Raw genomic sequence first — 24,772 nt, 5'->3', positions numbered from 1 at the left:
TCATGGTATTAACAGATGGTGAAGGAGAAACGTTTCCTTCCCTGACTAAAAAGGAAGTGTACGTATGGAAGCTGTCTCAGACATGAGTTTTGAGCCCTCTTCTAACTTGGCAAAGACTTTGCCCTCAGCCCTGGAGCCTTGAGGGCCAGTGTGGCATGCAGGGGCAGATTGGGAAGCCCACATAGGCGGCTTACAGGGACAATGGAGTAAGTGTGTTTTGAGAAGGCCAGTGTTGTGGCAGGTGGGCTCACTTGTACTGTACTGGGCCAGATCTCACTCTGGCTCTCTCAGTATGTCAAAGCTGGTATTTTCAGCTGTGTCTGTCCTTTAAGCATAACAGCTAGGTCAATGTTTTTAATGAAGACCTGCTCTTCAGTGGCTGCTGGAAGCAGTTAATTAAGTAAAATACTGTGAGTTTTACACTAGCAAGGCCTTGTGGGTGAAGGACTTGTGTAGCTCTGGAAGTAGATGTTTGATGAAGCCATTTTGTGCTTTGCAGTTTTCCCTTTAAGCTGAGATGGAAAGGGAGCGTTCATCATTTCTCAAGGGCACTGCAAGACATGACTGCAGTCTTGTGAACATCACTGATTGTGTCCTCTAAAAGATCTTTCTGGGAGCACACAAATGGCAGAAATGGTAGACAAGTGTGATGGCTTGCTGGAAGTGAGAATATTTGATTTGAGAGCCTGCAGGCAAGCTCCTCTTGCTCTGAGAATGCAATAACCTTATATTTTGCTCTGCAGGTTAGGATAAGCAACTATGCCATTCTGCCAGATTTTGCCAGGTGCTGGTAGGGACACTGCTAGGATGGTTGTGAAATGCAGGAGAAACTAGTCTTACCAAGACATTCCTCCATCTGTCTGCAAATAATGCCTGTTTCCTTGTTCCTGGGTACTGCCTCCCCTTTGGGCTGTGAGAGGCACAGGCTGAGCCAGTGCAGTCCCATACCTGCAGGAGATGTGGGCCCTGCTATGTCTAGAGACAGTGGTCATCTTCCAGTAGCTGGCCTGAGAAGATGTAGGGGGATAGAATATATGAAAGTAAAGATGGTGTAGAAAGTAATCTTACCCCTAAGGAGTTGCAGCTGGGCCGATTATCAAGGATTAGGAACAGGCCACAGCTGTAACCAATGAGAAGAAGAGTGCTGTAAAAGAGTGGGGTGGCTGGTTGAGAAGGGAACTGGAGTCATTTGGCTGCTTTGTGAAGAAGAAAGAGTCAGTGCTCTGAGGAGTGCCCATGAGAAACACCAAGAAGGTATGAAACTTTTCTGATAAGGAGACAACAGTATAGAGCCCCTGCGATAAGATGACAGCAGAAGACACTGAGGGATGTTAGTAGTATTTGGAAGGAGTGTGGGGGGAAACAGGAGAAGCAAAAGCCAGGTTATCTCTACCAGATGCCAGCTGTGGCCCCTGAGGAAACCTGTTTTTGTGCTGTTGCCATGATGTTTGTACTCAAGGTTAAAGCACTTGGGTGGAGGTGAAGACACCATTCTAGTCATGTTTAGCTTCAGGTGGGTTGACTGCAAAGAAAATTCCTGTTGTTAGCCTGGTGTTAACATTGGGGTATGAGAGGGATGATGTCTGTTACTTTCCTGGTAACATGAAAGTATGCAGTGAAGGGTAAGGTAGTCATTATTAATTAAAAGAAGTTGAGGGAGTTTTCCCCCACTTACTTCTTCACACAGGTTAACACAATGCTCTGGGAAGAGCTTGAAGGGATGAATGTGTGTAGGAGAACAGAGGGTGGGGGTGGGTGCTTTTCCTATATATGGTTTTCCCACTTGCTGCTTCCCTACGAAATGTATCAGTCATTTGGAAATTGGTTCTGGCAATATTGCTCTATATGTTATAAGAGGAGGAGTCTGTTAAGGGCATAACTGATGAGTGAGGGAGTAAGTGTAGGATCTTTCATCTGTGAAGATGTTACCAGCTTAGAGATGGTTGTTTGCTGGGGCAGTTGCTGCACCCTCAGCTCGAGCTGAGCACTGAGTGGAGGACAGGGTAGAAAGGTGCCAGTTGCACTAGCAGCTCTCAGTTCAGCTCCAAGGACAGCTGGAGCAGCCTTGCTGGGAATATCCTGCAGTTTGAGCTGCTGGCCTAAAAGGCTGCACAACTCAGGAACAATATTAACCTGTAGATAGAAAAGTCTGACAGCCTCTGACTCAGAGCATCTAAGTGACGTGGGATGGGAAGAGCTTGGAGGGGGCCTGGCAGGATGGATAAAGAAAACTAATTTGGAGGGGAAGTACATTGCAAGTAGCAAGATAGGACCAACTTTGTTTTCTTTTGCTTTTCCCCTTGGGTCTAGATTGCAGAGAACAGCAGCTATTTAACATTCCTGTACATCTTCCTCACTTTCAGATGAGGAAAAAAGGAACAATTTTTTTTTTTTTAGGAAACCAAAGATATGGCTACATTCAGTTTCTGAACTGAGTTGTATGGGAGATTTGTGCATGTTATTTGTCTGTATATAGTGAAAGCCTTGAGGTTCTTGTTGCAGAGATTTTTTTTTTCAGTACAGAGGATTTTTATCATCTTTGTACTTACTTTCCTGTTTTGTTCAAAGTACTAATTCAGTTCTATAGTTTCCCCTACTTTTTGAGTGGTAATACTGGCAAGAAATTTGGACACCTGAGGAAAAGCACTGGAGATCAGAATGCCTCCTGGTATTTACCAAAAGAATTGACATACCTAAAAAGATGCCAAATCTGATCAATTTGGCTGTTACACTTTCATCTCCATCAAGCAGAGGTTTGTCTTGAATACCTTTCATTTAAAAGCGCCAGAGGTATCCTGCAGAAATGGATGGTGGAGCAAGCAGCTCTGGGACCTAGCTGCCTTCCTTCCTCTCCAGCTTCTCTTGTTTTGGGCACTGGTAAGCAGGATTTGGGGCATCCAAGAGCTGGGGACAAGCCAGGTTACCCTCCTGTGTGAGGGTGAGCTTGCTCAAGATGTGATCACTCACACATATATCCTTTGATAAAGTCACTAGTGGTTTGCAGTGGGTAGACCCCTCTTTAGCTGGAGGTGATCTCTGAGCATTGCAGCAGAGGCCCCAGCAGCAAAACCAATCAAACACTTTCAACTCCATTGATTAAAACCACAATAAATGAGCATTTACTTGTGATTTCTATGAGAGATGCCTCTGCCTGTGAGATTTTAATGGATGTTTTTAGTGTTCCCAAGTTAATCAGCTCCTTGAGGTAGGTATCTTTTCTCTTGACACCTATCAGCATGTCTTAGACCTGCCACAGTAGGATTTGAACTGTTGATGCTGCTTAATGCAGAGACATAAATTGCTATTGCATTGCCTTCACCACGGTGTATGGTCCTTGTCAATTGTCTCTCTCCAAGGCAGCCATTTCTGAAGCGTTCTTTGTCATATTACAATTTTGCCTTTAGTGAGAAAAATCACTTTTCTGCAATGAGAAACATGATTTCTTCCCTAATCTCTGACTAAAGATCAATGAACTTTTGAAAGGTACCTTTCTGCTATGTTCTAATGAAATTATTAATTTTCTTGTTCTGCATGAGTGACAGATATCTATCAGTTCCAGGCCTTTAGTGTTGCAGTACAAACCTGTGCTGCCTGTGTTTAAGGAGCGATTCTTCATTTGCAGGAGCAGTACCAGGCAGTTACCCTCTGTGAACTGGCATACAGATGTGAGTTGTGTGCAGTCCAAGTGCATCAGCAGGACAGATGTGCAAAAATTGTTCCATTTTATGATGGACATTCCTCACAACAGGTTTGATGGTGGGAGACAATTTTCTGTTGTTTAACTTCACTGGTTTCTAATGAAGTGTGCTTCTAAGCTCTTCTGCTCCGCTAGCTTGGGGCATTGGTTGCTAAAGTGCCAGCTTTCCAAAATTACCCAAATGTACCAAGTGTTTGACTCTTAAAAAAAGATAAAAGAAATCTGCTGGCAAAAGAATGTATTTCTTTCTGCTTCTGGAAGGATTCTCCTGTGGGTAGCCTTGATTCTGAATATGACTGCAGTTAGTTATATTTGAGGAGTAAATAGCTGTTAGTCAACTTTTGTTTTTGTCTTTTTCACATGCTTTGGAGTAGCCTGTAAATGATATGCTGAAAAACAAGCTGTTGTCCAAGCTGTGTGTTGATATGGCAGGCCTGGAAAACAGTCTTAGGATGGTAATTTTAAGGCTTCTGTAGATCGCTACCAGACCTGAAGTAAACTCTAGCATTGAAGGAAAAGTTGGCTTTATTTTACTTGTGCTGGTCTTGTAAGCTGCTTTTGGCTGAGCTGTCTGAGGAAGAAGCAGAAAGTAGATGCTCCTAAGAATCTGATGGGTGTTCTGAGAAAAGTTAATCACAAGAGCTCCCCAAGAGGTAAGAAGTGCAGTGATGTGGTGCTGATCAGCGTGGGTAGGAAGCAACACCGTGCTGGGTGCAGGCGTCAGAAACGGCTTTGGTGAATGAAGTGGGCAGAGCCCTGCAATCACTGTGGGGCTGAGGCAGGAGCTGAGCATCTCCTCTCAGCACCCTGCTCCCAGGCAGCAGGCTCTGCCACATCCACAGCACACTGTGAGGTTTCCTTCTCGCATAACTGGGAACTGGCTCTGTGTGCACTGGATAAGGACTTTGCTTTAAAAAACCCAAAAGCAACAAAACAAGCTAAAAAGTACTCTGGTATTGCTGTGGTAACAAACATCTAGAAATGCAGGCAGATCTCTGTATTAACTGTAGGCTTGGTCTTTATAGCCTGTGCCCTGGTGTTGCATATGCAATCAGAGATAGAAATGTGCTGTAAAGAGAAACTGCAGCAGGTTTATGACACCTTGGGATCTTTCCAAACATGAGACCTACTGCTCCCTCTGCCTGAAGCAGGCTGTTGGTGTGTGTCTGTCACTGCCTGTTTGCTACTCATCCAGGCAATGAGAGATGAGCAGCCAAATGCATTCTGGAGCACTGGAATATCCTGCAGTTTGAGTTTAAGAATAGCTTGAGTCTTTCATCTGACATTTGGAGGGCTTAGGCTTGTTGAAGGAAATGGGTATCATTTGCAGCACATTCAATGGCAGGCCTGGGAAAAGGCAAAGAGAGTTCAACTTCTTCCCTGGTGTGGTGCTTATTTGTGTGTGCAGTAGTTCTGGGTTTTGCTGTGTTTTCATTCTTGTTTTCCATTTTTCCACTGTTTTGGGCAGTGGCAAAATCCTACTAGAGGGAAGGTACCAGTAGCAGAGTATGTTGAGTTTCTGGCAGAGATGGAGCAGGTCCTTCCACAGCATGCCTATGGTATGGGGTATCTTGGTAGCTTGGATACATAGCCATTTTCCTGTCCACAAGCATCCAGTGGGAAATACTGCAGGATGGGGCAATAGATAAGGAGAAGGGAAGGAACTTCCAGAGTGGCAGTTACAGAGGTGTAGGGGACTCTGCTATAATTATAGAGGCTGATGTTAGAAGAAGAAAAGACCTGTCCTGAGAAGGCCTGGCTTTGAAGAGGAGAAAAGACCTCAAAATGACAAAGACAATGAGAGAACTGGACCATCTCTTTTGTGAGGAAATGCTGAGAGAGCTGGACCTGCTCAGCCTCTAGAAGAGATGACTGAGAGGGGACCTTTTCAGTCTTGAAGGGAGAGTGTCAGAGGGTGGAGCCAGGCGCTGCTCGATGGTGCTGAGCAATAGGACAAGAGGCAATGGGCAGAAAATGATGCGCCTAAGCATGAGGAGGAACTTCTGTCCTCTGTGGGTGACCATCCACGTGAAACAGATTGCTCAGAGAGGTTGTGGAGTCTTCCTTTTTGCTGTTGGCAGCTTATATACAACCGTGAACAGGACGGGACATCTGCAATCAGTCTCTAGAGCTTTTATTTTTTCAGCATCAGTCTAATTACACTGTTATGACAATAGAGAAGAAAGATGCTCTCAGCTCTCTGATCAAACAGAATGGAAGAACAAGAACCAGTTGGACACAATCCTGTGCCATGTGGATCTAGGATCACCCTGCTTGAGCTGGGAGGTTTGACCAGATCACCCGCTGTGATCCCTTCCAACTTTGCCCATTCTGTGATTCTCTGAAAATGCTGCCTCCTAAAAAAGAGAAGTCTTGTTTGCTGCATCCTCCCTAAGGGTGATCCTGCCAGGGTCCTAGCATGTATAAAGGAAGCTGCCTCTTGGAATGCAAAGACTTCTCTGGCTTAGTGCTGCTCTGGGTCCCCTTGGGACCAAGTTACAGGCCTGACTGTGATTTCAGGCTTCAAATTTTTTAAAGCTGTGCTGTGTGAGATATCAGTGGGGCCTTAGTCTGGACACTTTTGGCACACCATTTGTTTCTGTTGTACTTTACACATGATTTCAGGGAAGCAGAGGAAGAGCTCCAGAGAGCTCAGTCTCCTGCATGAGGGCACACATTGGCATGTAATTATGTGCAGTCTTGCCAGTTAAAGCTTTTAGTGGACATGCATGATAGAAGTAGCTTTGTATTGACACTTACAATTCAGGATTGCCCTTTTTGTTGAGTGCCTAGCCCCACAACCTTAAATATGCCTTTTTTTATATTGGCTTGGGGAGGAAGGGACAAGAGAGAGAGCTGTAAGCTTATGAGTGACAGCTGTATAAAGAGCTGTATATATTAACAGATCATGAAGAGTGCTTCATCAGTACATCTTGCTTAAATATCTTAAGTAGGGAGAAAGATTGAAGAATGCTATCCTGGCAGTTGGCTGGATTGTGGGTGGTGAATGCTACTGGGCATGAGAGCTAATGTTCACATTGTGGTTGCAGGCACCTCACTGGCAGCTGCCTTTGTGCTAATCAAAAATAAGATTTGAACAGTTAAGTCTGTTTTGTTCAGTATAAGGTGCTCTGCTGAAGAGTGTTGCTCTTTATTGGCATTTGGGTGTGTTGCTGGTCCATCCACCTTCAGCACTGGCAGAGAGAAACTGCCTGGAACAGGGTATGGAGATGAATACACTGCCTGTGTGCCATTGGTCCACAGCCTTGCCATGGTCAGGCTACAGAACACTTTTTACTTTCAACCAGCTTAGGTAAGAAATGCTTATTATAGACGGTGATGCAGAATTACAAGCTAATTTCTTTCTCATTAACCTTTTGTAATCTAGGGACAAGCCTCCTGCTCCATATCTATAACAGTCCTTTCAAGTTTTTGTGGGTTATCAGGGTTTGGAGGTTTTTTAAAGTTTATTTTGAGATATCTTTGATGCTTGAAACAACAGTTCTGCTTTTGGTTTTATGATTTTTTTTTTCAATCTACTTTGAACAAACCTCTCAGCACATTTCCTTTGTTCGTGTTTGTTCATCGCCCATGTTCCCTTGTGGAGCCAGAAATGCTGAGACCCAACAAGAGCAAGACAGAAATGTGAAGAATGTCTCAACTTTTTTTTCTGTTTGGGAGAAAAAGCTGTTTTACATACCCCATACCTCAAACAGGCTGTTTTGCTTTTCATCTTTACATCACTACCACAACTTCCAGCTACAGATTTATGTTGTCTTCTGGGTAATGAATGCCATTTACAACATAGTTAAAATGGTTTCTAAACAAGAGCCATTTTCCAGAGCAAATAAAGAGCTGCAAGAAAGGGAACTGTAGTGTCCTAAGCAGTTTAATTTTTCTAAATTTCTGAAAGATAGCAGGAAATTGAGTCCTCTCTGAGTACTCTGTGTGTGTTTGTTTCTCCCTGTTTGTATTTTTGTTGTGGCTGAAATTCTGCTGATGTCACTGACAATTTTGCCACTGAATTTAACTAGTAATTTACAATCACTCAGACTTTTACATTGTGTTTTTCTGAACACAAACAAAGCCTTTGTGCTTCATGCAGCTTTTTGTGGAGAGGAAAAAGCAGAACTCGCTGAGCAGTGCTCATCCTCATGAGCAACCCTGCGGGTTTCATGGAGCTGTGACAGGACTGTGTTATCTTATTGCAAAAGTTCCATACCTTCTTGGCGATTTCTCATGGGCACCTCCTCACAGCACTGACTTCTTCATCACAGTACAACCAACAAACTCCAGCTCTCTCCTCACCCAGCTAACCCACTCTTTTATATCACTCATCCTTATTAAACACAGCTGTGGCCTGTTAAGGGCAGGCCTGTTCCTAATCTTTGATAATTAGTGCAGCTGCAACCCCTCAGGGGTGAGATTACCTTCTGCACTGTCTTTATTTTCTTACATTCTATCCCCCCACAGGACTGGATGTGTCTATGTTTATTTTTCATTCATATTTAGGAAGGCTGCTGAAGGCCAGGGCAAAGTTCTTTGACCAGTGGCTTTTTGGAGCTATTCTCTCTCTCTTTGGTGAAATTGGTCTGTGTGGTGGAAAATGCACCTGCCTGGTGCTCCTTAGGCCATGGGAGGTAAGTGAGGCTGTTGTGTTGCCCAGGACTGTGAGTGGAGATCACTCAATCCTACTGGTTATACTCAGCTGTCATACTTTGGAAGAAGAGAATTTTAAAAAAGGTCAGATCTTGAGATGGGAAAGCTGTCTTCTTGACAGTTTTGGCTATACTCACACTCACCCTTGAGAAGCAAAGGTTAGGATCACAGCCCCAGCTATCAGAAACAGATACCCACATTTCTTGCTGTGACCCATACATGAACTTTGAAAAGTGAAATCTTGCTCCAGAGTGGAAACTGTGGAGCTGCTGGATGGCCAGGAGAGGAGTCTGGTATGTTAGGAGTGCAGTTTTTGGGTGAGAGGGAAGTGGGACTTGTTTGCATGACTGTGAGCTTTTTAAAAATTGAATTTGGGCAAAATGTCATTAGTTGAATATGTGAAGAAAAATGCCAGACAAACCTTTTCATAAATGAACTCAAAACCAGCAGCTCCCGAAATCTGCCTGATTGGATTTATGGTTAAGGCAGGCCAAAAGAAACTGCTATAGCCCAAGGTTTCTGTAGTGGTGTTACTGCTGACCACAAAACATTCAAACATTACTTGGTTTGAAAATCAAGTTCTTTGTCCTTTACCTTCTGAGTTTTGAATTTCTAGATATCCACCTTTTTTGCTTTTGCAACTTTGACAGGAGAAATTTATCCTATCTATAGAAAAGCTGTGAGTTGTCCTAACAACATAACCCACGAGTTGTATCTTTACAACATGTTCTAACAATACAGAACTTTGAGCATTGTGTGTGCAGAATCAGATGATACCCTTTGTATTGGACAAGGATTGATTGAGTAATGGATTTTAAAGGTCCTCATTATCACTGACTTTGTTTTGCTGCAGTTTAACCTGCAGAATGAGGTGAGGGGCTGCAGCACTTGTGGATGGGTGGAACTTCCATGAGCCGTGGTTATGGCAATACCTGTCCTGAGTGTATTTTTGTGATGCTTCGGTGGTTCTGCTCTTCCTTATGTGCCCAGCTCTTTCCTGGTTGACAGTGACTAAATGGCAGAGCTGAGGGGCTATTGAGGGAGCCTCTATTATTAGTGTGATTGAAGTCTAGAATGACAGAGGCCTGCATAGCATAACACAGGTGTTTTTCATATTTGACAGGCATATATGAGCCCATTGTGTGATTCTTCATTGGTATGCATCCTTGATTCAATTTGCTGTTGGAGAGGTGAATTTAATGCCTTTGCAAATGGAGACCCAAACAGAAGCAGAGTGCAGCTCTGAGGGTTTTGTCAGTTCCCATTGATTGCTAAGTCCTGGAATTGGAGCAATGCAGTAACTGAAAAATTAATCAATTAAAATGGAATATCATTTGGTTCCTAAACAAAATGGCAATGGCCTGATAGTCTCAAATCTTCATGGATGAATAGGCAGTGAGTTTTTCCACTATTAGAAAACAATGTTGCATGCTGCAGGGCTGAATGCCTAGCAGAGAAGATGTCTGAGTGAAGATGATCTTACACAAAGGGACTCATTTTTGTAATACATCATGGATGTATATGCACCATCACTATTGTCACTACAGATGGAATGTCTGTACAGTCTTTGGGAGTAGATCTCATAGCTTCAAGCTTCCAAAATACAAGTTTACATTGTGAGCTGAAGGTCAGTCTTGAAATTCTCTAAGAAACCAGGTCATGATTCTGCAGCGACATGAGGAACTACATTAAGTCACACTGCTAAATGTCACTTTGGTTGTTGGTTTACAGACAATTTGCATTTTCGTATTGGGCCTGTCTGACTCCCAAACAATATGTCCTGCCTAAAGCTGTTCTCTGTGATGTTCAAAGCTAATGGGAGGAGGAGCTGTGTGGAGCATTGTGGCAAATTACTTGACTCGTCACGGTCAGAAGCTGTTCAGGTGTTATCTCCTGGGAAGACCAGGTCCTTGCAGGCTCTGGGGCTGTGCGCCAGCCTCCAGAAGCAGCATGGTACTGGGCCCAGCTGGCACAAAGGCAGGAAGGAGTGTGGCTCCTGGGGCCGGACTGCCACCCGGCTCCATCTGCGGGATGTGCAGTGCTTCTCACCTGCCTGGTGCAGTACCTGTGAGAGGAGGGACAGGGTTGGAAGACGGGGAGAAATTCCCATCTCCTGCTGTGGGGGTGACTTTGTCCCTGCTGGGGGTGTGAAATGTCCTGATGTGTCCCTTTGTCTTCCTGGCTCAGCTGTGCATGTGCACAGTATTTTTGTGGAGTGTGAATGTTGGCCAGTTGCAAAACTGCACTATTTTATGCTTAATCTTCTAATCTCAATTTAAAGCTCTTGAGGATGAATGATTAAAGAGGTACTTCAGATTCCTTTCTCTAGCCTTAGAAAAAGCCCTTACAGTGTGATCTTGAAGGCAAAGAAAATGAGCTGCGAGTTTAACAAAATTAAGTACTCTAATACTTTGGGCGAGTGGTGCCTGCTTCTCAGTGCCAGCTGACCTCTGCTCATCTCTTAGGTAACCAGTTCACTGCTTACTGTGTTAGCAGCTTATGAAGCCTAAAGTTGCTTTCTCCTTTTCTGTGAAAATATCTGTGGTGGCATCTGTCACTCCAGACAGTTGTGATTCACTGGGAGGAAAGGACTGAATGTAGGTCACTGGGGTTCAAAGGCAATGGATTAGTAAATCAGCAGGCAGGCACACACACATGTTGTGCCTGTGCAGACAGTGTAGGTGGGGGAGTGGGCAGAGAGAGATGCAGTTTATGTGGCTGATGATTTATGAAGACATGGACCACCCTAATTTGAATTGTCTAGTTGGCTTCTTGGCTGTTACCAGGTGGCCATGGGAGCATCATCTTGATACAGAATGCTGTATGTCAGTCTGTCTTGATACAGGTGCTATAAATCAGGGTTCAGGTAACACCCAAGTGGCCACTGACTATCTAACAGTTAGGAGACAAATAACAGAATACTGTTCCTTTTTCTTCTTTGTTTTCCTAGTTCAAAATCACTGGGAAACCAAAGGCATTCATTGCATATTTAAATATCTATGAAGACAAGGATATATTTCCAAAAGAAAAAAAAAGCTTCACATAGCACCATTTTTACTCTGAAGGACCTCAAAACACACTTTTAAAGGTTGTGTAGGTATGACCTTTAGCAGAGCAGTATTCCTGCTTCCAGTAAGTAACCTGGATGGCTTTTGCTGAGTAGGTTTCCTGTGTAATACTAAACAGATGTCTGGATGCAGACAGCTTCATGTCCATGTGACCATCTTCTCTGTGCAAAACCTTCATACCCAGAGGCGCTGCGTCCCCAGCTACCTGCTGGGCTCTCTTTCTGACAGTGCTGCTGCTTTGATGTGGGTGCCAGCATGAGCAGCCTAGTCCCTTAGGTATTCAAAGAGTGTGCTGTCCTGTCTGTCTTCTCCCTGACACCAGATGTTGTCATGGATATTTACGGATACAGGGAAATGTGCTTGGAAAACAAGTGCTGTTTCAAGGAACAGCAACCCTACAGACCTCACACTCCCCACCTGTGTTGGTAGTCAGCGGTTTTGAAAACTATCCACTCACTATTTCTCATGGGGTTTTCCACGTTGTTTTCTCCTGGAGTGGAATACAACAGCATGAAGGTTCATATGAGCAAAAATGTCAGTGTTCATGTCACAACAAAGTTTGCTGAATAGGGAACAAATGGCATTATTCCAGGGTATGAGATAATGACTGAATAAATATAGAAGCCAGATGTATGTGAGTCTGGACATGTGGGTCTTTTTTATACAAAATCAATGTATGTAGATATCATAAATATATTATATTGTACAGTTTCATAATAGACATTTGTGTGCATTAGACTTCAAACTGAGGGAAGAAATGCACCTTGGCAACTGCATTACCTCATCTGGGGTCTGAATCTCTATGGTTCTGGGCAGACTTATTTCCTCCAAGCTGTTTGGAAGAGAATGCCCTTAGGCATCTATCTTTGAAGCCCTTTTTGCTTCCATTGCTTTGCTTTATTCAACACTTCTGAAAACAAAAGGCCAGAAGGATACCTTAGGGCATCATGTCCCCTCCCTCCAGCTATGGACAATGTCTTCCTGCCTCTGGGTATCTGGGCCAGAACACTGTTTAGGGTCTAATCCTTGTTAACTGCTGAAAGTCTTCAGGATTGAACAGCTGAGTCAAAGATGGGCACACTTGATAGAAGTAATCTCTTTATGCTATATGTTACATCTATATAAACTATATCTCCCTTGGTCAGCAGTGGAGCAGGATAAAGAGTAGTATTGTGCACCTGTCACATGAGATGTTGTATAATAAATTCCAGCTGCTCAGATTATCATTCTATAATGAATATACATCATGACTATTCAGAGGGGAATCCAAATTGGCAGGATTTATGCATTTGTTAATCTAGGTGGGCATGGAGAGAGGCTAGTTGGTGTGGAAGACAGTCACTGCCTGTGGAAGTAACTTCTTTGCACTCAGTGTGGTGCTGAGCTGGTGTAACCAGCACAGCAACAAGCATCCCATGCTCTTTGGGCTGCTGCTTGCAAAGTGAATGACACTGATGTGTGCTGTAGTGCTGGCACTTGTGCACTTTGTGTTACTTTTGGCCATCTTCCAGCTGTCAACCCATGCTGCATTGCATGTCCTTGAGATCTGGGCAAAGTGATCCAGCCAGGCTTCCTGGAAGCATCTCTTCCCTCCTGTAGACAAGGACATGCAGGATCTGGATGAACAATTGCAGGAAGGATGCTTCTCCACAGAGACACTAAAGAGATGGCTAAGTAGGACCATTAGGCAGAGGCCACGTGGGTGCCTCAGAAGCAAGACTGCGAGTACTTACACAGGGTAGCAGGGAGTTGGGAGTGTGGTGTTGTGGCTGCAACTCTCTTCACAGAAAGCAGCAGGCACAACCTTCTCCCAGGATTTTTCCTGGGGAAGGCAGTGTGAAGCACAGAGAGGAGAAGAAGAGAAAACAATTCTTACCTCTATTCACTGCTCCTGTTGTTTTGCACATGGGCAATGTGTTATGGAGATTGTTTACCCCAAGTGATTTGTTAATTGGACACCGGTGAAGGTTGTTTTGATTCCTTGGCCAATTGGGCCAAAGCTGGGTCCTAACTGTCTCAGACAGTCATGGGTTTTTTCTTTAGTATTCTTTTAGCATAGTATCGCTTTAGTATGTAATTTAGTATAGTATTAGTGTAATATAGTATAGCTTAATAAAGCATTTGTTCATCCTTCTGATTCATGGAGTCAGAGTACATTATTCCCTGGCTGGGGGATTGCCTGTTTCTATGATATGGTGGGACAGATACCGCCCTTCTTTGTGCTGAGAAGTTGGATGAGAGTATCACAGAATCACTGCTCATGATAGAGACAGTAATTTAATTACTCAAGGGATTTTTTTTTGCTGCTCCCTTGTAAACTTCCCACACGCTGTTTTGCTCTCTCTGTGTTGCTTTCTTCCCTTAAACTGCCCAAAAGACCAGCTGACAAAGCACATCAAGTCTGCTTGAAGGTTAGTGGCCAAACCTTGTCCATCAACACACTGTTGTGGACCTGTAAGTCAGGAACATCCTGTTTCTAAACTCTTCACACCAACCACCTGTGTCTGCTTGTAGCAGACATCATAGAAGCCTGTGATGGTCACCTAATCTATGCTGTAGGCAATAAATGGAATACATTGTGCCATCTTCTGTATCTCTTGGAGGAGGGTCTGAATATTGCATCCAAAAACTGCTGGTTGTGGGGAGAACATTGCTATGGAAACCAAACACAGAAATGTAGTTGTTTCTCCTTTTTTGTCTTGTTTGGAATTTCTACCTTTGCAGGTCAGATTCTTGAGGACACTTTACTTGTCAACAACTCAGTGTCTGGCAAAACTGTGAGGGAAGAAAAGAAGAGCAAAATAGAAATTATTTGGTGGAATGGCATGACTTTCTAGTTATGAGACAGGCATGGAGAGAAAAGGCTTCTCAGGGCAAAACCAGAAGAGAGGTGAGATGCAAGTCTTGCAGAGCTGACAGAGACTTGCCTCTGCACACACAGAAGGCAATAAACACCCAGAGGCTATGGAAAAGAATAGGGAGGTAGAGAGGCACTTTGGGCAAGCATTAGTACTGGAAAGCAAACCCCAGCAGAGAACCTCTGTTTCTAACTTTTGCCATCCCATGGCAACTACAGCTCTGTCACAGGGCCTCGAGAAGCCCTGTGAGCTGGTGACCATGGGCTCTTCTCAGAGGGCATTGGAAATAGCCCTGCTGGATGTCTGCTGCTGGTCTCCAGCTTGGAACTGGCAGCACACCTCAAGATTGCCCAGGATTAATGGCAGCTGAAATTCTTTTGTGACTAGCTAGGTGCCATGGGAGCTGATCAAGTTGCTTTACTTTTTCCATTGTGTTACTCCAGTTTGTGCAAGCTACAAATGAAACATTCAAATTGGTCTCTGGGCTCTGCTGTTAGCACTTGCACTTCTCAAAGAACAGTGATGGTTCTATTTAACTGTGGTAATTTTTTTTTTTTAATTTCATAGTAGAAGTTCCATAAGTGCATGGTTCCCAAGCCACATTTAAAGTGCTTTACACAGTTTAACAAAGCATGAATAAAACAGGCCCTGTGCTGTCAGGCACAGGCTTTTGTCTCTGAGGACTAGGAACAGTTTTTTGCAGAAGTGTGCAGATTTTTCATGAGACATCACAAAATCCTTGTGTACACTGGGATTCCTAATGCAAACTAGAAATGCAACACACCCTCTAAAGCAAATGCTTTTGGCAACAGGCATTTAGCTCACATAATCTTGCAGGTTCAGCCCACAGAGAGTAGCTTGGTCCCTCAGAAGTTTTTGGGATTTGCTGCAGATCTCAGTCCTGCCCTGTGATCTGTGCCAGTCCTGTGCAGTGTGTGGGTTACAGAGCTGAGCAGCTCCTGTCTCTGTAGCATCCCCAGGCCCTGCTCTGCTTCCCAGCATCTCACTGCTGGTGGTAGTGCTGTGCTGGCTTGTTCTCTCTGGCACTTTGCTTCAGGTCACTGGACAGTGTGTGGAGCACGTGGAGTGAGCCTACAGAGAAATGTTGCACCATGCAGGCCCCAACAGCACCAGGGGGGTTTGCAGAGGTGGGCTGGCTCTTGCCTTTGTTCTGAGGAACAAGGATTTGCACAGCCAGCAAGTTTGTGTCTCAATATGAAGGGTTGAAATTGGCACTAAACTGGGCACTCCTCAGTTCAGAGGAGAGAAGTCTGCTGGGGGGAGTTGGGCACGCAGAGCTCATTGGGAGGGAGGTGCTGGCAGGGTTGGGGTTCATGGCAGTGCAAGTGTCTGAGGCTGTGGCAGCAGAGTAAATTGAAAGGGGGCCTCAAGGTGTTACTCCCTGGCTTGTTTTGTGTCCATATTGGTCAATTAGACCTTTCTGGTCTGTTAGGTCTTCCATGGAAAGACACTTAGTGGGGATGGCTTGCAATTGATGCTTTTCATTTCTGGGGTTTGACAGAGCTAAGGCAATTGTGAAAATGAGCTTAAAACAAAGGAGAAGCATGGCACCCCCTGCTCCATTTGTTTTACTGGCACTAAATGCTTGTAAGAAGTGCAAGAGCTGCAAAGTGTATGTCCTGTCACACAAAACTGCTGCTGGACTAATTTCACAGTAACTGTAAAATTAATAATTGCACTTACCTTTGAGAGTTTTACATACCTTACTCTAATTAAGTAGTGATTCCTCATGACCCCTGGAGTATGGTTATTCTTTTTGAATTTGGCCAAGCCTGCTGTTAAAAGGATGCACCTTGGGACCCTGAATTCCCCAGCTCTGGTTTTAGTGGCTGTTAGCACCATGTGGTAGCTGATGTGCCTGTGTCTGATGGCAGACTATGACAATGCACAGAGATGAATGGCACTGTCTCCATTATAGTCTTGCTATTTCACAAGGAATCAGGCCTAGAGGAACATCCCTGTGTTAGTTGAGAAATGAGGCTCTCAAGTTTTCATAGACATGCACAGCATTAATTCCTTTACCTAAATCCCTTGCTTACAAAGTTAATTTTGCTATTTAAATAGTTTCTCGTCTCTTGGGCCATGTCAAAATCAGAACATGCTTTCCACAGCAGAAGATCATCTGATTCCATTCTGTCACTGAAAGGGAAAAGTATATGTGAAAATGAGAAATGGTGAAATAAGATTAGAAGGTTTACAGTACTTCCTGAAATTTTCATATGTGAATCTTTTTGGAGGTCTCAGCAATGTTTGGGACAAAACTTAGTTTGTGCAAACTGTTTGCTAATCCCTAGTCTAGACACTCACATTTCCAGTGCCTATTCATCTTTATTTCTGCTTTATTGTAGCTTTTTTTTGTTTTAATCTATCAGAGACCAGCAGTCACAAGGAGCTGGGCTCTTCTGCTGGGCTCTTCTGCTCCCCTAACTCACACTTCCAGCCCCAAGCATGGGGATAGAGGGTGTGTAACTGCATCAAGGACTGAGGGGTATGAACTGTCCTGTTGGTATGGTAGAAGTCTTTACTCTGCACTCAGCTGTACATAATGTGCCTTTAATACACTACAGCTAATATCTGCTTATATTGACTGCTTCCTGAAGTGAGAGGTGTCAAGGTGAGGAGACAGGAAAGAGGAGGGTAGATATTAGTCCACCCTTCAGACAGGGTTTGGCAGGGTTTCATAGAGAACCAGCACTGTTCCTGTCAAGTATCATTTGACTTCAAAGCAATAAATGTCCTGTAGTGCAACATCTATGTTCTAGGAATATAATCTGATAAAGCAAGCCAGTCCTTAAAGATAAGCTTTATATTCACTTTGTCAGGCTAGCTTTATATTCACTTTGTCAGGCTAGTTCATAACTGTCTAGGCTGCACTCAGAATTGTGTTTGCTCTGCTTTTTTAATCTGACTTTTCTGTCATGTGGTTTGTAATGAGCTGTAATGTCTAGGGCTTTTCTGAGGGGTTGCTACCGTGCTATGTCTGCCATATTTTGTATCAACACAGACCTGGTGAACTGTAAAGGTCTGCAGTGCCCTTATTGAATTGCTTTTACTGTTTTCAGACGTATTTTCTGTGTTGAGATAATTTTGAATTCTAACCCTGTTACCCAATGTGTCTGGCATTTTTTCTGGATTTCCTATGGATTTGACAAATTTACTGTGTCTGAATCCAAGGTATTTATGAAAATACTGAAATAGTGCTGGATTGGAAACAAACCTCTAAAGACCTGCTCTTACCTCTCTGCTCTAATAACAGCTAATAATTATGCTCTGGCAGTAACTTTCCTACCAGTTTCACACATTCTGCAGTAGTTTCACCCAGACTATTACTTTTCTAGCTTGCTAATGACAGCATCTTAACAGCCCCTACCAAAAACATCTAAGACAAGATGTATCTGTCTCCTGCTTCTCCATAGCCTTGAGCCTGATTACTCTATCACAGAAGAAAATTAGATTAGTCTGACATGACTCGGTCTTGACAAATCTCAGCCCCTATTTATTACCTTGTTATCTTCTTGGTGCTCATAGATGGATGTTTGGTTACTTGTTGATTATCTATCGATTAGCTGCCTTTCTGGAAGCTGAAGCCAGGCCCTCCTAGCTATCATGCTCTGAATCCTCCCTTTGAAGAGAGCACAAAGAGATACTGTCTGAGATAAAACTGCAAGTGGGACTTAACTCTTAACTGTCAATCATTTCCTAGTGCTCTTTTATCACTTTTTGATGTATAAGTAATGTGAGAACCATCGTATCTAGAAGAATTACCCCCAAGAGTTCAAGTTTAAATGTCACGGCTTTTAGGGCAATAAAGGCCCTTCCTGTCCCTGCCCACTCCCTGGGACTGGGAGGAGTCTCCCCAGGGTCTCACAGGCCCTGCCCCAGTGGTGCTGCAGCAGGGCTGGTGTCCAGCTCCTCATAGCCTGGCCCTGCCAAGGTGGGCCCTCATCCTGTCTTTCCCCAGAGAGGTGCCCAATTCCTGGGGCTGCCCTGGTACCCACTTCTGGCTGGGGCCTAGGATTGTTCCTGCCTGCCAGACCCTGCTCCCCAGCCCTTTCACTGTCCTGGGAAAAATGTCTCTTGAAGATATCTTGTCATTTCCAGCATTTTCTAGTATGTTCCTGGCAACATAAACCAAAACCAGCTGTTGTTTTTATGGGACTTGGAGGGACAAGAGATAAGTATCAAAGGGCAAGTGTGTGATTGCAAAGTATTTAAAGGTGTGTGATAAGCTGGGCTTTTGCTTCAAATCAGCATTGTTTTCTAGGGCAAAAGGAAAAAGAGAAATGGAAGCTGCGTTCAGCAAAACTGCTTGTATGATTTAAGGAAAGAAAACATTTCAGTTTTTAGAGGTATGAAAGTAATTGTTTTCTCATCATACTGAACATATAAACTCGAGGAAGATTCTAGGCAGCAGGCTGTGCAAGCAGCCATAAAGTAGCCAAGATGTTCCTGTAACCCAGCACCATGCCCAGGTGATGTGGTGGTGGCTGCAAGGGGCAGAGGGGATGGCAGCAGCATCCCTGGAGAAGGGGTGGCAGAGCAGGACTCTGGAGGAGCAGAGCAGAGGCAAACTCACCCACTGGAGTGAGTTTGGATGGATCTGTCCTATACAAAGGCAGATCCATAAACATTGGCTCGCTTGTGCAGCGGCTGAAGGAATTTCTCAGTGCTGAAAATAGTAGTTCTTTTTCTTTCCCCCATGAAAAGATGCTTGCCTCATTCTTGCATGATGAGAAAGGGAAATGTGAGCTCAGGCTAACTTTGGCTGTATTAGGCATAATTTTATGGCCCACCTTAATTTTTTTTCCTGACTTAATTCATCTCCTCTCCAAATGGAACAGTCCTAACTTGTAATTTCTCTTCATCCTCCAGTAGCTTCCTTCCAGATACAGGCTTGACAAAGCTTGTGCTCTGGCCATGGCTGCTGGGCTACCGCTGGTTCCATATAACTGCTCACGATGGTTTCAGATTTCTCTGTCCCATTTGCAGTGCACTCAATTTGCTGCATTTCCCATCTCGGCAGACTGAGTGCAGGGTTTCATTTGAGCTGTCCACAGGGATGCTCAGATCTGTAGCCTGAGTGGTCATGGTTCATTTGAAATCCATCAATGTACATGAGTAGTTCAATTTATTTTTTCTAATGTTCATTGTCTTGCCCTTCTTTATGGTGAATTTCATTTGCCATCATCTTCTCTGACTGTCTGGTTCTCCTAGGGCTGTCTGCACTGAAGGGTAGCCCTTGTCAGAGAAAGTTGCAGAGATGCATGTTCTTCTAAGCACTCTCCTGCTTAAGGAATTTGCTGTGGTGTTGGGTCTCTTGAATTCTGGCCCAACCAACATGCTGTGTGATACTGGGGACCATTCTCTGGTCTCTTGCTCTCTGTAACCCCTAAAAGGAGATCTTTAGCAGAAGGAAAAACATGATCAAGCTATTTTACATAGAAGGATCTCAAGATATGGGGATTACCCAGTGCTTTGGATGAGATGTGTAGGTGCAAGTATCTCTCTTGCAGCAGTTTTAGGGAGCTCGAGCACTCCCTTGCAAAGCTGGGAGTATTTTGTCTTCATGATTTGGTTTATCAAACAGCTACCACAGAAAATTTGTTAAACTACTTTTATTTTCTAAACAATCTTGATTGCTTTATAAGAAAGTATTTTAGAGTTTGTGGGTTGTTTCCGCATAGAGTCATGTACCTAAGAGAGAGCCAGAGCTGTGCCTGTCGTCTCTCCTGATGACCCTGTGAATGGTTTTCAGGTGCTGATATTGTACTAACTCTGTGGCCTAGGAAAGTTAGGGGAAAATTAGGAGGGGAGAGGGACGGCCCTGGTCTTGTAACTCTTGTGGGATACTGAGGACAGTCATGGACAGCTTTCAACTCTGTCAAGGACATCTGTGAGACTGGGCAAGTCTGAGCAAGGCACAGCAGGGAACCTGTTTAATCAGCTGCCTCTCTGTTTGTATGCAATGATTGTTGAATGACTGAAACTGCTTTTCCTCAAAATATGGTGTCTCAGCCACCTTGGCTGGAAACTGCTCTCAGACATTCATTGCCTGGAAGGGTTTCCAAATGCCTGCAGTCTCACACATTCTGTGTAACAGGTGCTAAAGGGAGCTTGGCTCTGCCTGTGCTATCAGGAACAGCAGCTTCCATCCCAAGCTCAGTCAGTAAGGACAGCAAACAGCAAAGCCTGCAGTTTTAACACCCTGTCTGTGGGGACTCCTGCTTTCCTTTCCAAGCTCTTGCCTATCCTGCCTTCCCCCATACCTGAGCAACTTCCAGATGTGTGGCAATATCTGAACTTATTACCTGTGTCTAAGCATGGGCCAGCTGCTGTCCCTGATGCTCTGATGCTGTCTCTGCTCTAGATGACGAGGGCTCCCCCGGGAGAGAAGAGCAGCCGGCGGGGTTTTGACGAGAAGGCTTACTTGTCCTCCAAGGTGCTGAAGGCTGGAGAGGACCCCTACCGGCAGCACGCTTTTAACCAGCTGGAGAGTGACAAACTCAGCAGCGACCGGCCCATCCGGGACACCAGGCACTACAGGTACCCTGCAGCCCTGCTCCGAGCCGTGCTGCGGCTTGCTGCAGGAGCCCGCTGCTCTCTGCTGTCGGTCTGTAACTCTGACAAAGCATGTTTTGGGTTTTCCTTTGGTCCACTGTTTCACTGAATTTCATGGTTTATCTGGAAAGGTCTCAAATGCTTGGAGAACCTTGACAAATTCAGTCCCAGCTTGAGACTTTCCTAACACCTCTTTTTCCAGGTCCAAGCATCATCTTGTTTTAGCACAGACCCTCCACTGCAGCTCAGATTGCTCCTTGGACAGTTGTGTTTTTCCCTGCCCCTACACTCATGGCTTCCCTTGGCATCCTTCTGTCCTGGCTGCAAAGTGCACCTTTGTTGCAGCCTTGCCTTGCTCTGGTGTTCCTCACCTGCTGTGCTCTGGCTGTCTGAAGCTGGTTTTGTGTTTCTTTCAGTCCTGAACATCACTGGCTGAGGGCTGCTGGGGTAGGGATGAAGCTAACATGCAAATTCAGTGTTCTGTACCTTGCAAAGTGCTTGTCATTCTGTCCTTGTGTCATCTATTCTGCTAAAAAAAAATGTCCTTACATTGCTAATGGTGCTTGGGTAACTATTTTGTAGTTTCTGGAGGACAAAGAGGTAATGCTTTAGTACAAAAAGATTATTGAAAACTGTAGGTTTAATAGTAATAGGATAGTGTACAATAGTCTACTTCAGTCCTAGACTCTACCTAGAAATATGTATGGTTCTAGGTATGATATGGTTGCAAAGCAACATTTCCCAGCAGCTGGGAGCAGGAAACCAGGCATCTAACTTGATTGAAATTGTGAAAGGGATGCCAGGAGACATGGAGCTCTGTGAGCCTGCCAGCACTGACAGCCCTCAGAGTGTTTTTTGAAGGCAGTCAGTCAGGACCATGGTTGTGGGATCCAAGTCTTGTGCTGCTGTTCTCCAGCATAGTATTTGGAAATGGCTTCCTAGTGACCCAGAGGCAATAGTGCCATGTTCTGTATTGCTGGCAAGTCTCCCTGTAATGCAGAATTGCTGTTTTCTGTTAATCTGCTGTCATGCTCTGGCCTAAAACCAGCTCACTCCAAAGATAAATAATTGTTTGTTTTGATCTGTGATAGCATGCAGAGCATGCTTTTGGTGAAGAGCCTCATCTCTGCACTTCAGTCAGAAAAGCAAAATATATGTGATTCCCTGCAAATGTATAGCTATTTCAGACCCAGCTTTTCAAGGATTCCCTTGAGTAATGGAGAGTCCAAAGTAGGATATAATCAGAACAAATAAACCTATTTCCATGTTTCTCCCCTTTGCAGGGAGTAATTTGGGAATGAGCAATCTGTGTTTGACTGTCTTATGTTATAACAATATTGGAATAGTTGCTAGGATGGCAACTCAGGATGAGAACTTATTTCAGCTGGTACAAGTTAGATTGTGGACTTGGCTCTTTGTTTAAGGAATGGGAGGAGTCTGTAGATCACTAACATAAATTTTTCTTCAGGCACCCAAGCCAGAGCATAGACTTTACATCCCACAAGCTCCTTCTGACTTAGCATGCATCTGTTTCTTTGATCCAAAGCAAAGACAGGGTCAATTTTTAAGCACAGACCTTGTCCTTGTTCTCTGGGATGCTGTGGTAATGCTAAAATACTGGGAAAGCTTCCCCAAACAACCCATACATCAGCCTCTTCTGTTTTTCCACTTCCTGATTCCTTAATACATTTTGTGTGCATTACGTCATGGAGTTATTTTGAAACAATAATAAATATGATCTGTCTCAGGTCTGTTCTCACATTGTCCACTTTAGTCTTTATCAGGTTTCTCTATATGTTTGAAAATTGCTATATGAAGCTGCTGTCCCCTTAATAAAACACTGCAATGAAAGTCATAAACCAGTAGGATTGAAAGTGATGATGAAACTCTAGTCGCAGTTTAGCAGTAGTCATAAAAGAATAGTAAGTAAATGTGGAAGTACAAGTAGTGGGTCTGAGAAGTGAATTGTGTTCCCTGTCAGGATGGAGATTCAGTCTATGCAAAGCCTTGAGTTGTTAAAAGTAGGTGTAGTTTCTTCATCAGACAGGAAATTAGAGCACACTGACTGCAGTTTGGTACTATCTGGAAGTTAAGAAGGCAGATGCTTTGGAGGAGCAGGTCAGCCCAAATCAGCCATGCTCAGCATCTGCCAGAGTTGGATTCAGGATTCATGTCTGTGAGTTGTTTCCCTCACAGAAACTTTGCTCTCCACAGGGAGAAGCAGCCTGGTGCAAGTTAATCTTTGGTTCTGAGTGTGAGAATGTGTGTATGTACCTAACATCACAAAGTCAGATGAGAAGATAGAAGGAATTGCTCTTCATTGCCAGCAGGTCCATTAGTGTTGGGCCTCAGCAACTCCCCATCACAGATCATAGAACTAGCTGGTGTTTTCCTTTCTGTGAAGGTTGTGTCCAAAGAATTTGAAGTGCTTTATACAGCAATGCCTGGGTGTACCAGCTCTATGCATCCTTAGCATGTCCATGTCCTGTGCATGAATAAACAAGATTTTATGTGAATCACAGGTAAATCCAGGGACTGGAGTCCAGAACTGAAACTTAGTTCACTATAAAACCCACATGGCCTCCTTAGCATGCAGGTTTGTGAGTTTAGATATCACAGCCTCCAAACTTTGCTTTTCAATGGGCACAGTTCTTTTTAAGGTCTGCCATCCTTGCTGCAGGGGCTGCTGAGGCCTCCCTTGCTGCAGCTCAACTGTGCTGGTTCTGATTTTAGCAAGTTACTCTCTTTTTAGAAATTCCAGGTACGCTGTTGCAGTACTACTGCTGGGTAATGTTTGGCTTACACTCCTGCTGTCCTGTGCTGCAGGTGCACTTCTGTACGCTATGACACTGACTTGCCAGCCACCAGTGTCATCATCACCTTCCACAACGAGGCGCGATCCACGCTGCTCCGCACGGTGAAGAGGTGAGGTCAGCTGGGGTGCCGGGCCTGGATGGTGGGGTCTGGGAGTGTTCTGGGGGAAAATTAGGCATTTTACAGCAGCTAGACAAGCAGGGTGGCTGCAGTTTCCCAAGGGATAGCGTTCTGCTCTCAAGATGGCCCACTAGGATGGGCCAGAGGCTTGGATGGGCATTGTGGGCATATCTTCAAATGTAGAGCACATCTGCAGTTAGCCACTGTACGGCTCCAATTGGGGGAATCACAAGCAGCAAGAAAGGGTAGTGTGACATTGACATTCTCTGAAAAATCTCTTTGCCCAGGATTTTTCTCCAGGGAAGCTGAGAACCTCAGAGAAAAAGGAAAACAACTATTATCTCATTTGCTTCTCCTGTGTTTTGCTCGTCTGGAGTGTTTTTGGAGATGTTTACCACAGGTGATTGTTTCATTGGGTTCTGGTGTGAGTTGCTTTCACTCATTGGCCAATCAGTGTCAAGCTGTGTCAGGACTCTGGAGAGAGTCATGAGTTTTTATTACTATCTTTTTAGCATGGTGTAAGTATTCTTTCTGTATTCTTTAGTATAGTTTAGTATAGTATTCTTTAATATTATATAATATAGTATCATAAAATAATAAATTAGCCTTCTGAGAACATGGAGTCAGATTGATCGTTCCTTCCTTCTTCGGGGCACCCCGCAAGTACGAGAGGTAGCTGGGCCTGCATCCACGGGTGAGAACAGTCTTAAGTCTCAACCAAGTGTGAGCTTGGTTTGGAAGAGTGAGAGGGGACTAAAGAGAACACTGTGTGCTGCTAGGTGCAGTGACAAGCCCTTGCTCCTGGTCCCTTGCTGGTAATCAGTTGCTGAACTGATGGCCCACCAGGTGTACCCTGGGGCTTTGCACGAAGCTCCTGCTGAGCCTGCAGGACACTTGCTGTCTTGTACCAGGGTCTCCTCATATCTGAGTAACAGCAGTGGCCAAATCTAGCTAAGTAAATATGTGGCATAGGGCCT

General features: G+C 44.3%; 1 protein-coding gene across 2 annotated transcripts in view; it reads left to right on the top strand.

Annotated features, from left to right (window-relative positions):
* GALNT16 (polypeptide N-acetylgalactosaminyltransferase 16) overlaps positions 1 to 24,772 on the top strand; it is a 74,351-nt gene that overhangs the window by 17,349 nt on the left and 32,230 nt on the right. For both annotated transcript variants that reach the window (XM_054275898.1, XM_054275899.1), the window contains exons 2-3: positions 20,671 to 20,846; positions 23,688 to 23,786. In XM_054275898.1, the coding sequence (XP_054131873.1) occupies positions 20,671 to 20,846; positions 23,688 to 23,786 (275 nt within the window). The remainder of the gene's footprint in view (positions 1 to 20,670; positions 20,847 to 23,687; positions 23,787 to 24,772) is intronic.

Source organism: Melozone crissalis, unplaced genomic scaffold (genome assembly GCF_028551555.1).
Source record: "Melozone crissalis strain CALT ecotype California unplaced genomic scaffold, PUWL_Pcris_2 ptg000018l_1, whole genome shotgun sequence".
Taxonomy (NCBI): Eukaryota; Metazoa; Chordata; class Aves; order Passeriformes; family Passerellidae; genus Melozone; species Melozone crissalis.
This window is presented reverse-complemented; position numbering and strand designations above follow the sequence as displayed.